This window comes from Medicago truncatula, chromosome 4 (assembly GCF_003473485.1).
Source record: "Medicago truncatula cultivar Jemalong A17 chromosome 4, MtrunA17r5.0-ANR, whole genome shotgun sequence".
Classification (NCBI taxonomy): domain Eukaryota; kingdom Viridiplantae; phylum Streptophyta; class Magnoliopsida; order Fabales; family Fabaceae; genus Medicago; species Medicago truncatula.
Window position 1 is genome coordinate 26,299,408 of NC_053045.1, and position 13,872 is coordinate 26,313,279.

The 13,872-nt window shown below is 32.3% G+C and overlaps 1 protein-coding gene across 1 annotated transcript; it reads right to left on the reverse strand.

The window, feature by feature from the left end:
* Positions 1–3,587: 3,587 nt before the first annotated feature.
* Positions 3,588–6,497, reverse strand: LOC11439875 (protein FAF-like, chloroplastic). The gene is made up of 2 exons (XM_003605946.4): positions 6,332–6,497; positions 3,588–5,624 (listed from the first exon to the last, which is right to left on the reverse strand). Exon 2 carries the CDS (start codon positions 5,600–5,602, stop codon positions 3,902–3,904), a length of 1,701 nt encoding a protein of 566 aa, XP_003605994.2. The 5' UTR covers positions 5,603–5,624; positions 6,332–6,497; the 3' UTR covers positions 3,588–3,901.
* Positions 6,498–13,872: the final 7,375 nt, after the last annotated feature.

The following is a 13,872-nucleotide window of genomic DNA, read 5'->3' on the forward strand; positions in this document are numbered from 1 at the left end:
TAGGGGTCTAAATGGGGGACTCTTCATGAGTTCAATTATTTGGGTTAGAATTTTTAAAGTTGTTCATTTGGACTAATATTTTTTTTAAGAAGAAAATACTAATAAGTGCTCTAATAATTAAGGCTTAATTAATGAATTGGTCCCTTAAGTTATTTATTGGTTACAATTTGGTCCCATAAGTTATTAACGTTACAAAATGGTCCCTTAAGTTACACTCCGTCAGCCAATTAAATCCCAACCGTTAAGTTTTTGAAAAAAACGTTAAATCATTCTACGTGGCATATGATTGGGTGGAAAACAGGCAAATAATTGACGATGACGTGGCATAAGTCTGATGGACTTTAGTTTTTAGAGAGAGAAGGTCTCATTTTAGAGAGAAGAAAGAACGACAAGAGAAAGAAGAAAAAGAACGACTGACGGAGAGAAAGAAGGTAGAACGACGAAGAGGAGAAAATCGCGATCTACATTAAGGTATTTCATCTTCTTTCTTCTTCCTTCATCAATCAAAATCGAAAAAACATCTGTAACAGTTTTCAAAACCTCAATATCCTTACAACCACACTCTATCAGATCTTCTTCTCAACACAGACCCAACAGTTGTGGAGTTTGAGCTTTGTTGAACCCTATAGTTGTTATGGCTTCTGGAGCTTTGGCTTGCATTAGACATAGTGGAATTGAAAGAAAACGAAGCAAGAGAAGGAGAAGAAGATGCACATCGATGAAGAAGGAGAAGAGATCGATGGAGAAGGAGACGCGGAAACAAAGTACGATTGAGAAGTAATGGAAATTGGAAAGCAAAAAAACCTAATTTCATCTCCAATTTATGTCCTTTAAACTTATGCCACGTCATCCTCACTCATTTGGCCGTTTTTCACCCAACATATGCCACGTAGGATGATTTAACGTTTTTTTTTCAAAAACTTAACGGTTAGGATTTAATTGGCTGATAAAGTGTAACTTAAGGGACCATTTTGTAACCTTAATAACTTATGGGACCAAATTGTAACCAATAAATAACTTAAGGGACCAATTCATTAATTAAGCCAATAATTAAATAACCTTGAATAGTAAATTTTTATAACAATATATGTATTTAAAGTATTTAAAATTGAAGTATTTAACTTTTTCAATAAATAATTTTTTTATCTGAAATTTTTAAAGAATGCATTTAGAACTTTGTTTGCAAGATCCATTCTAAAATGTCTATATATATTTTTTTTGGTACAAAAAAATTGTCTATTTAGAAACAGTATATCAATAAAGTGGACCGACCATATTTCAAAGGAAAATCCTCCACTAACATTTGATGTTTGTTATTAAGATTATAGAACAGTTCCCTTAAAAAAAAAAAAAAAAAAAAAGATTATAGAACAGTAGATGCGTAAGGTTTCACTAACATTTGTCATTAAAATTAGGCTATTACCTTTCCCACCCTACGGCTTTCTCCCGCGCCCTGCAAAATTTCCAAAAATGTCCTTGTGCATTTCGGATTTAAAATCCGGATTCATGTTTACTATTTCGGATTTTATAATCCGGACAATTCTTATGTATAATCAGCCATCAGACTCTCTCACATTTCAGCAGTTTTGAGTTTTTCTTTTAAAAATAACAAAAAAAACTAAGTAAAAAATGCTAAAAACCTGTCAAATAAAATCATAAAAATAGCACCCAAAAATTCTAAAAATCAAATCAAACTAATGCAAATTTTTTCGGATTTTTCTGAGAATATGAAAAATAAAAAAAAATAAAAAATGGGTCTAAACTATGGAATTTTGGATTTTGAGAGGCGGAATCTCTTAAGAAGTTCTTTCTAAGGGAGTCATGGTCCTTGAATTTTTTCTGATTTTCTGGAGAAGTTTCGGAGCAATCCGATCAAGTGGTCTGAAAATCTGATTTTTTACTAAGAACAGGTAACAATGACCCAAAACAGAAGGATGAGAGTTAGGAAGATTAATAATGTCCCTAAAATGATTATCCATGTTACAAACATGTTTAGAATTTGTGCTGATACTGTTCGGATTATATAATCCGAACTGTTTTACCTTAAAAAAGGGTGTTTAAGGGGTTTCCAGATTATGTAATCCGGAAACATCATGTAACGCGCCCTATTTTTTGAAGTTTCTGGATTACAAAATCTGGAAAAATCCGTTATTCATTTTTGCACCCTTTAACAAAAGAAAACATCATTCCAGATTATATAATCCGGAATGCTCCGAAGGTAATTTTAAAAAAAAAACATAAGGCGTGTGAGGAAAGGCATAGGGTGGGAAAAGTAATGCTCTTAAAATTATAGAAACGAATAAGGCTGATATGAACCACTTCTATAGCTGGTCCATAGTGTAATTCAGTCATTAAATTCATCTACTAATCCACACACTATTATGTTGCAAAACCACTACCACAGCCTTGCATCAATGGCTATGCAAAGCAAGTTATCATAATTTACCATTTCAAGAATTTAAGAGATCAAATTGCTATAATTCTATGGACTAAAGTTGTTTTTCAGTCAAAAATCTTATCAAAAACATGATAACCGTGCTAATCATAGTGATCTAGGATTCTAATTGCATTTTTCCCAATGTATATTGACATGTGATACATGCAATACCATTAACAACAAATTGGAAACAAAATCACACTCCATGATTGTTAATTATTTAATCCTAAATTTGTGTTGTTTTGTTATCCATATTGGTAAGTTGTCACCCCCACCATCAGAAAGTGGCAGCTAAATAAATATATTTCAGTTGAAAGCTGATGATGTTGTCATCATCACGATCATTTGTTTTCATGTTTTAATCATATCATAATAAAATGTCCTCATGACGTTCAAATATGGCAATAATATTCACTTTTTTTTTTAAAAAAAAAATAATAATTTGTAGGCCCTTGCCAATGTATTTTGAATGCATGGCTAGCATCTCTTGTCTTTATGCTTAAAGGTTTGTCTTTCAATTGATAGAATAATCCAATGATAGAGTAATTACATGAATACTAAGAACCAACCTTTAGTTATTGAAATTATTGGACACTGACTTTGATAATCAATTAGTTTGATTATTTAGTACAATAGTGATGATCTTCTAATCAATGTCTTCACCTTTTATAATCAAAGATTGGTCCTTGGATTGTTGAATTTATCATGCAACTGATTATATTGATTTTTCAATAATTATATTAATCCAACAATCAACCCTATATAATTGTAAAATCTAGAGACATTGTAGCTTTGATATTAGAGACCATATATGTAAGTAGGATAAAAAACCTTGGTGTAATCAACAAATTAGTATGAGTTAGCCTTTTGATTCTAAAATCTTGAGTATGAATTAGTCACCATCCAGAAGGGGCAAAACAAATCAAGGAATGATCATAGTGTTCCCAAAAATAAGACCAATATTTAGACATGACACAACCCATTCTGAAACCTCATTGGCTTGTGGATTACAAAAGCATAAAAGTTTGAAAAGTTAAAGAAACAATGATGATAGATAGATCATGTTTTAGAGCAAGACAAGACATTCCCACCAAGTCAAAGATGAGCTAAGATTATGTTGTACAATGTAATTGATTATTAACCAATGATAAAGAGTAATAGATATATATATTATATATTATAAATTATTTGACAACTTACAAATAAGTAGTAATTCTCGCTATCCCTTTTCTTTTATTTGACTACACTACATTACGCCTTCTTGAAGGATTTGAACTTAGTAGATATAATATATAGAGCAGTAAATACTACCTCCGTCCGTAATTATAAATCTCTTTTGTCGAGTGCAAAAGAGTGTTTATAAAAACAGACGAAGCTAGCGGTGTTTGAATTTAAGCAATGGATGTTGTTGGATTAATTAGAAGCAGTAATAGTAAATTTTTGTGACTGTTGTTGAGGTGTGACTCATGAGGTAGCAATGCAATATGGTTCCCAAAATAGAAAAGACCTTCTTGAATCCTTGCAACTCTTCAAATTATGAACCAAGTAATCACCATTCTTCCCTTTAAGAACCAAAACTTGTTGCTTATCATTTGAGACATGGTTGATGTTCATGTTCTTCATATCTCCTGCTGCAGACACAACAATCTTATTCTTATTGTTGTTATTATTATTATTCTCTTGATAAGGTCCAAGTGGATAATTACCACCTTTTGTTGCTGTTGTTGTTGGTTTTGTGGTCCTCCAATAATGTTCATAAGCATTTAAATTGAAAGAACCAGTTGCTGCATTTGGTGCTGATGGAATCAACCTAGCCACTCTTGGCCTTGGTGGAAGTGATTTTACCATTTGACTAGCTTCCACAACTTGAACATCTTTGTCTTCAAAATTCTTGTTATCCACTTCATTATTGAACTTCTTTGACCACTTTGGATTCATGTTCACTACTCCAATTGGCTTATTCACCATCTTATTATTTGATCCTATCCAATGAATACTACTCTTTATAGTAGTTTTATCAAATGACATAAATGACCCTTTCTCTATCACACTCTTAGATCCTCCATCTCCATCTGCATCTTCAACTTCCTCATCTTCAATTTCATCTTCATATTCATATGGATCATCCTTTTCTTCCTCAAACCCTTCAAACTCTTCTTCCAATTCACCTACTCCATCATTTTCTTTCTCATCATTCTCACCAATTTCTTGGTCTTGATTTGCAAAAGTGAGGACAAGTCTACCATCTTGGCGTTGAACACAGAAGTTGTTCAATGAAGGAAGAGACACAGCTTCTAGAACCAACCTTCCGTTGTCGCGGTGTGGCCTCATTTGAAAAGAAGGACCGTCTTGGCGAGAAAGTGAAGGAAGTGGTGGAGGGAAAGATCGTGGTGGTGATTTCTTAGTAGTCGCGGCAACACCACCATAATTGAACCTTGCCACCTCCAACACTTCTTGTTCTTTGTCTTCCACTTCTTTTTTGTCTTCTTCAGGTTCTTGTTCTAGATGGTTTTGTTGATGTTCCTCAGTATCCTCTGTCTCTGACGGAGGATCAGAGGACAACAGTCCATCAGAACCTGTATCGGATCCGAGACTTTCAGATGGAGGATAAGAGGACACCGGGCCATCTGAACCAGTCTCGGATCCGAGACTCTCAGTACAAATTTCAAGACTCTTCCTAGACAAAGAGCTTTTTGTCCTTTTAGCAAGAGGGTGAATGTAAGGTGGAAGAGATTTGGAGATTTCATCATTAGTCTTCAAACACATGAGTGAACCCCATGTATCAAATGACCCACCTTTTTGTTGCTCTTCCTTCTTGTTTTTCTGGATTGAACTCCAAATCTCAAGCCTCTCTCTTTCAGCTTCAGCTTCATCATCCAGCTTTGTTTCTTTGAACTCACCATCTTCCTCAGAGGATGAAAATGAGTTGTTGGGGTGCAACTGAAAGAGATTTTCAGATGATGAAATCTTCTTGATGAGATTAGAGGAACCCTTTGGAGGAAGCCATTTTTTGGAGGACATGTCAGCTGAAAGAGTTCTTCTGAGAGAAGGTGGTGAATTAGGTGTGAAATTAGTGTCACTGTTACAGTTCAAGATAGTGACTATGCCTTGTTTCTGATTGAGCACAGTGTCTTCTTCTATCTTCATGGTCATGCAAGTTGACATGTTCGATACAAATTGCACTTATCTGCATATACAATACAATAACTCATCAATATTTTGAACACTAAACACCAAAATAATAACAAAATCCAAAAGGAGCAATATATCACTATTATTATTTTTGGCTAAAATAAAAGCAATTTTTGTTTTAGTTTATTATCTTAAATTATTAGCAAATTTTTACTAACTTATCTTATTTAATATAATTATTTCAAAAATACTTCTCATTTAATTCATGAAAAAAGTAAAATGCCAGGATACTTTATAAATAAATATCATTGAGAGTAACTTAAAGAATAGATTAATTTTTATATAAATTACTTAAAAATATTACATCAAATTAACTAATATTTTTTGCATGTATATAAATAGTTTTTTTTTTTTTTGTTTATAGTTGAGTTCAAAGCGGCATATACTAATAATAATAAAAAATAAATTAAAAACACTTGAAATTTTTTATTTTTTAATAAACTTGGTTACTCTACAACCTCTATATAGTTTAAGTGACTATATATATACATTAGATAAAGAGAAGAAAATTTCTTCTCTAAACCTAACTTATTGTAGAGGATCCAGATTTGAGTGTGAGATAAGTGTGGAAAAGGAAAAAAATTTCAAGTTACTAGGAAGAGTTGGGTAACGTGCATGTATGATTTTGGAAAACACAAAGTAGGAAAAATACAAAGTATGTGCCATGATATTGAATAAAATAATGAATTGATGATTGATTACCTGTAAGGTAGCAAAGCAAAGCAAAACAGCAAACAGAGGTCTCTCTCTAGTGAGAGATAGAGACCACTGTGAGAGTGCAAATAGCAAAGCAAGAGGGAGATATATGAGAATGTAATATTTGTATATAGTTGAGTTGAGAGAAGTGGAATGGTTTGTGATGGGAATGCAGGATGGGGGAGAATGAAGAGGGTATTTGTAGGGAGCTAAAAGCTTTAAAGAACCGTGTTCAGTGGACCCCTTTTATGCACCATGATAATGACCCACTTTATTGCATTACAGGTTTTTATTTTATTTATTTCAATTCTTTTCCACATAAAAAATTACTAGTATTATTTATGGACACAAGTTTGTGATGGATTTGAATTTTTTATGGTAACTATGTTATTGGTGTGAAGTAATCACTCATTTTTTAAGGATATTTGTTAAGAAGTTTAAAGTGAAAAATTAAAAATAATGTATTCAAAATATTGAAGTATTAAAAAACACTTTTTTTATATATAATATTTGTCAAATTTTTTTAATGCTTAATAAGTTCCTTTAGCTCTCTTAATACCATACCCTTGCGCGCGCGCACACACTTATATACACAAAGATTAAACTCAAAACCTTAGAGTGCATTTGGATGGAGGGTTTAGGAGGGGAATGGAGGGAAGAGTTTAATTTTCGTTTTTAAATTATGGACATTATGGAATGTTTTTTAAAAATTTAAAATAATAACATGATAAACGATCATATAATACTTCAATCACACTTAATTTATTTAAAAAAAAATATGTTATATAGTTTGTAATTTAAAAAAGAAAAGTAAACTCTCATCTCCCTTCCCCTCCTAAATTCTCAATCCAAACATACCCTTAGTTAGGAATTCCATCCATACCAACATAAAGTTAATAACGTGTTTTTAAAATTATGAATTCGTGTATCTTATAGAATTGATGAACACTTGTTATAAGTATAGATAAAGTGGATCATGAATACCAACTGGTTATAAAAAACCATCAACCAATATTTTCAATATGAGAATTTTTTTGGGATGGTAAAAAGGTTTGGAGGAAAGCTCATGTATGGATTCAGTGGCCAAATAGACGGGAGTAATGCTTATGCGACAGTAACACAAATCTAAATCATTCATACACATATATAAATATGGAAAAAAGGTAGAATGTGAAAGATTTTTTTTATTATTATTATAATTAAAATAATTAAATAATATATATTTTTGTATGAATGTGTCTAAACAATTTAAGTTTGTGGAACGACCATACAAAAAAAAAAAGTTTGCGGAACGACCATACAATGATATCCAAGAGACGGGCTGTGTTAGATAATTTTTGTTTGAAGGCTGAAAGGGTGGATCTAGATATTTAGTAGTATATGTGTGACTAAAATTTAAAAAAAAAAATGAAGCAAATTACATTAAAAATAAGAAATAATATTGTTTGAAGTCATTATAAATAATTTTTATAAAGCAGCTTGGCAAAATTTTTAGAGTGATACTGTAAGGGAGTAGAAGATTGTCAGAAGGTGTTAAGGGCTCGGTTGACTCTTAACAAATTAAGGAGACAAACCTTATTCTGCACGTGATCTCAGTATTAAAATTGATAAGACTTGGAAGACAATGGCAGGATGGAAAATGGTGTCTCTTGGCAAGGGGTATTATGACTTTCATTTTGACTCGGCGGAGGATTTAAAGAAAATATGGGTAGCAGGCACGGTAAATCTCAAGCCTGGTTTGTTGAGATTTTCACAATGGACCAAAGACTTTATAATTTTGACGTAGAAACAGACTCATGCTTCGCTTTGGATTCGTTTGGTGGAGCTACCACAAGAGTATTGGCGGGAGAGAACCCTGATGGAAATTGCAAGTGCAGTTGGTACTCCTATAGATATCGACGGGCCAACTAGAAATCGTTCCTTTGGTCATTATGCTCGCATTCTAGTGGACATTGATTTATCTAAGAAAGCATATGATGAGGTCCTTGTGGAACGTGATGGTTTTCCGTTCATGGTGGAGGTACAATATGAACGGAGACCTTTGTTTTGCCATCATTGTTACTCCATTGGACATAATATCACCACTTGTAGATGGTTAAATCTGCAAGCTGCCAAAGAGAAAATGGATCGTGGAAAACAACCGGCCAAAGAAACTCCCCCTAAGCTTAATGGTGAGGGTCCCTCTACTTCGGCTATTGGAGGTAATGGATCGTGGATTCCTATTTCTGTCAATTCCACAGTTACAACCACTTCCAGGACTATGGTCCCAGTCCCCCAAACAACACAGGCTACATCTTCTCGGATTCAAGTCAACACTATTACTCAATCAAATCCGGTTTCTTTACCTGTAGTGCCGGTTTCAAACATTGCCTCAAATTCGTTTAGTTTTCCGCTTCATAATGTTTTTGACTGTATTGACCGTATTCCGACTGATGAGTTACCTTTGACTAGTAATGTGTTGGAGGAGGTTTTTTCCCTTGTAGCGCACGATGACGTGCAACCCGTAGAAGTGGGGAGGTCACATCAGACATCACATGAGGTGTTGGAGAACCCCAAGATGGCTGACGTTACTAATCCGCTTCTGAATAGTGTGGATCATAATCTTGTGAGCCCGACAGAGCTGGTGGAGAGTGCTAAGGGTTCTAATGAGCGTGATACACACTCATCCCCTCTTGGGCGTGAGGACATACGACCCGACGGAGTGGCACAGACAAATCAGACATCGCGGGAGGTGTTGGAGAACCCCAAGGTCAATGATTTTTCTGAACCACTTCAGGATGTTGTGGTACATGATCATGTGAGCCCATGGGAGCTGGTGGAGAGTCCCAAGGGTGCTCGTGAGAGTGTTGCACGACCATCCCTTGTTGAGCATGATGACATGCATGAGGTATCTGTTGGTTTTAAGGACCATCACGATATTTCTCTCATTGATCCTCCAATTGTTACACTTGAGAACTTTGATGGGTCTCTGGATGGTATAGATGATGTTCTTGCTGTTTCACAAGCCTTGAAATCGCCTATGGTTACCGAACCATCAAGTGTGGTTGATGGGGGTATGCCCACGACAAAGGAACAAAATGTGGTCATTTTGCTAAGACAAGAGGTTCATCCAAGCAAAAATATCCAACATGGTTTAGATTTGTGGGAACGAGTCCGTGCTTATGACGCAAGATCAGTAGCTGAAGCAACTGATGGTTTCATGCCTGTTCTTACACGAAGTCAGAAACATAAGCTTAAGGTACAACACATCTTATCAAAGCAGCCATCCAAATCCCGTGTACGGGGTGACACTCAACCGTCTGCTCAATGAATTTTCTCTCGAACTCTTCTTCCAGATGAGGTGAAGATTGATTTTTTTTAGAGACAGATGTGGGTTACCTAATTATAGATTCCCTTAATCTATTTTTGGGCTGTTTTGTTGTATTTATGTTTCTTTTTCTATTTATAGCGGTTTTTTCGGAGGGTTTTGGTATAGTCCCTCCTCCTTTTGTATATATCTTTTCCCCCTTTTTTAATAAATTTTTCGAGCTTGGCGGCATAGGATGGATGTATCCCAGGGTACCAATCTAGTTGGAATGTCGATGATGCCTCCCGATGCCTGTCCTCTCTCCTTGCTTATAAAAATAAGAAAATTTTAGAGTGATCAAAATATAAAGATTACATGTTCATGATCATGATTAGAACATAGTTTTTTCAAATAATTATACAGAACATGATCATGAACTTGCGTTTTACTTAACACCATTATACAGAACAACACCAATAAATTTACATACTCTTCCTCAAGTAACCAAACCAAACAAATATCACCGACATTCATTCACATCACAAAACAACAATGTCCAAATTTGATTTATCATAATTCATAAACAATTCTAAAATCCTCAATTCCAATCAACAATGTGTTTATATTAGAGAATTGGATGTGTGGCTTTAGTCACACATGGGCATGGCCATAGCCTACATCCGTCCCTGAGGCTGTGCTATATATCACTCCAATCCAATTGTTAATATGTCATTTAGTTGTAGAGAGTAGTATTCCATTTTGTTTCAATATTTCATTATTTTATTTTCAAAGTTTTGGAGTAACTTAGATGAATAAAGGACTTTTGGACTTTTTTATGAAAATAATTTCGGGTGAGAAAGTGGTGTCTTAAGAAGAACACCTTATAACTCAACTTACAAGTGAATTTACATTTGCATCCCATCAAAGATACTAGCAGAACTTGATACTAAAACTTCTTAGTCCAATATTTAAGACCCATTAATTATAGTTTTTTAAATAATTTTATAATATTTTATAATTTTGTAAAACATTTGTTGATAAATAATTTTTTAAAGAAAGCTTCAAATAAGAAATTAGTTTACACAACTTATTAGAAAAAGTCATTTTTAATATTTCATACATTTGCTACGAATTTTATGAAAAAAAAATGTAATTTTATTATATATTCTTTTATGTAGTATGATTTTTATTATGTTAATCTCTAACAATAAGTATATTAGTTACGCCCAATGTCATAATTACTCTTTTTATTTAAAACGAATGAGTTCAAAATAACTCAAACTAATTTTTAGTAAGTTTTCATAAAAACCATTTTTAGAAATAAATAGGCTTAAAATTTTATACTATTATTATTTTTATATTGATGCAGATATTTTGTGACTTAAATGACTAATTTATAACAAAATTAATTTTTTAAATAATTAATTTGTTATAACTATTTAACTTAAGGACTGCCGATGGTATTTGGTCTTTAATATTTATAAAACTGTAGTGGTAAAAGAAATGGAGATCATAATGAAAAATGTAGAGGAGATCAATTTAAATTACCTAAGGAAAGAGGACCAAAAATATGATCGTAATTCGATAAAATACTACAACACTTTTGTTTCAAGATATCTATCTTTACTATATATAAAGAGAATATGATATTTTAGATTGACTTTGCTAACAAAAAAGAAAAAATTATATTCTTAAACAATTTTTTTTTGTAATAATGTTAAATTGTTGTTGTTATTGAAAAAGATAATAATTTTTGTTATATTATTGTTGTTATTGAAAAAGATAAATATGGTTTGTTTAATTTGTTTTATTTAAAAGTAACAAATATCTACACTTATAATTTTAATCTACATCAAAATTTTTATATAAAATATCGTTTGTAATTTACACACAAAATTTCTATAAAATACCGTTGATAATTTACACACATTGGCGCAATAAAAAGAGCGGAAAGACGGATATGTGAGAGTCTTATCTTTCCGCTGGTACATATATAATAAAGTAATATTATTTTATTGTTTGTGAATTAATTATGGGTATTGAGGAAAAAGTAGTTAAAAGTATTGAAAACTTAAAGAATGTGTAACGAACAAACAATAAAATAATTCACACAAGTTGTAGTTATATTATTTTACTTTTAATAATGATTATTATATTCTTTGTAGTTGCACTGTTTAAATTTAGTTATAATAATGATATATTTTTTTTGACAGAAATTATAATAATGATATTCTTCATTTACTTTAAAAAATAAAGATGATATTTACTCAACGAACTTGAACCTGGACAAATCAAAATGCATAGTAGAAAAGAATTTGTGCTAATTTACCCTCTTTTTTAAACATTAATAAGTGTAGTCGCTTTATTTGTTTATTTATTTTTTGAAAAGAGTCGCTTTATCTTTTGACTTGATTGCATTTTTATAGTTTATTTATTTTTATATGCTTTTGCACAAAGTTTCATTTTTATAGAGGCACAAAGTTTCACACGAGGGGGAAGAGGACCCTCACATGTGAGACGAGATTATTTTTTTTTTTTTTGAAGTAACGAGCAAAAGATGATGACACTTATTATTTTTCCTGTTAACCTTCCAATTTTTATGGGAAATGTTCCTGTTAATTTAAAGTTTAATTGGGAGGTAAGTAAAAATCTAACAAAGAATTGTTTTAGTTAGAAATTAAATTCAGAGGTCCTTCTGAATAATTTGTATTGAATTTCGTTAACCACTTGAGCCTAATTAATTGATTTATGACACTTATTAATTTGACAAAAAAAATTAAAAGATAAAACCAAATTTGACATCGATAAAAGATTATTGTGTTAAATTTAGTTTATTGTTCAAGGTCAATAGAAAACTAAATTTTAGGGAACAAGACGATTTCGTTAGCCTATCTCCTAGCTTGAGGAGCAAGACATAACCGACCCATGCGAGTTTTAAGGAACAAGCAACCTAAGTTGATCATGAACGAAAATACTTGCACAATTCTAAGAAAACACCACTCAATCGTCACCTAAAACCCTAAAACTCACGCTATATAGAGGCCGGCATTCACTTTTTACTCCCATATACTACATACATAGGGCCTAGGGTTTTGTACATCAACTAGGTCTAACCGTCTCTCTTCTTAGCAAGAACAATATCTAAATTGGACGATAACCAAAATGCAACCAAAATTGACATTGATTTGTGAAATACCTCTAAATCATTAGTCGTCAATGTTAGCGACAAATTTAGTGTTTGGTTTGACATTTTCGGTCTCTAAATTGATGACTATATGACACACATATAGTTTTTTTTTCTCCTTAAAATAAATACATCTATAGATAAGTAGTTAAATCGATAAATAGAAGTTGTTCACTAATATTGAATGTTGGAATCGAATTTGAAGAAAATAAACTGAGCCACAAAACGAAGCACGGTGTAATAAAAAAGAGTGAAACGTATACTTAGTGGTGCATGCCAGTTGCCATGTAAATATCTTGGAGTGGCATCTGCCTTGGCATCATGCAAGTCGACCATTTGGTTCAAATTGAAAACAAATAGAAAAAAAAAAAGATTCATAGTCTATAGCGTTGAACGTTGTAGATAAGCTTTGTAGGTTGAGTGAGTGGTGTTGCTTTATAATTTTTATAGGCAGACAAAGGGCATCTTGTTACTATCTTTGCATTCAAAACCATACTACTTAGTTTTCAATTTCATTATGTATATTAATAACTGAATTATTTTATTGAACTTTTTTATGTCATTTTTTATAAATAAAACTTTAACATATGGGAGTGTTTATGTAAGCAGTATAAACTTCTTAGGGTTGGCTCGACATTTATTCAAGCTTATAGTAAACTATAAAGTAAGGCATTGGCAAAACAAAATAGAGGTATTTTTTATGCTAATGATAATTTTATTTAAATTTTTACCTGTAACTTTTTGAGATGCAAAATATTCTAATTAGGTATAAAAATTGATGTATATAATTTGTTGGTTCTTTTGAGTTCTGAAACATTTTCTCATTGTATTTTTTTAAAGAAGTCAAACACAAAATATATTAAAAAGTTCCTATCAAGCACAAGATATGACTAAAAGGGATCAGAACAAAGTGACAAAATATAAAAGTAAAAGCCGAACAAAAAGCCAAACAACAAACATATATAGTGGTATAACCAATACAAACTGATGTTGGACCAAAAATAATGGAAATAAAAAAAATGATATGGTTTGCGAGTGTTTAAAACCACCACCAAGAATGAAGCTTGATGTAATCAA

What these genes read in the sequence shown, in the direction of transcription:
- LOC11439875 (XM_003605946.4), bottom strand. Translation starts at nt 5,602, where the DNA reads ATGTCAACTTGCATGACCATGAAGATAGAAGAAGACACTGTGCTCAAT.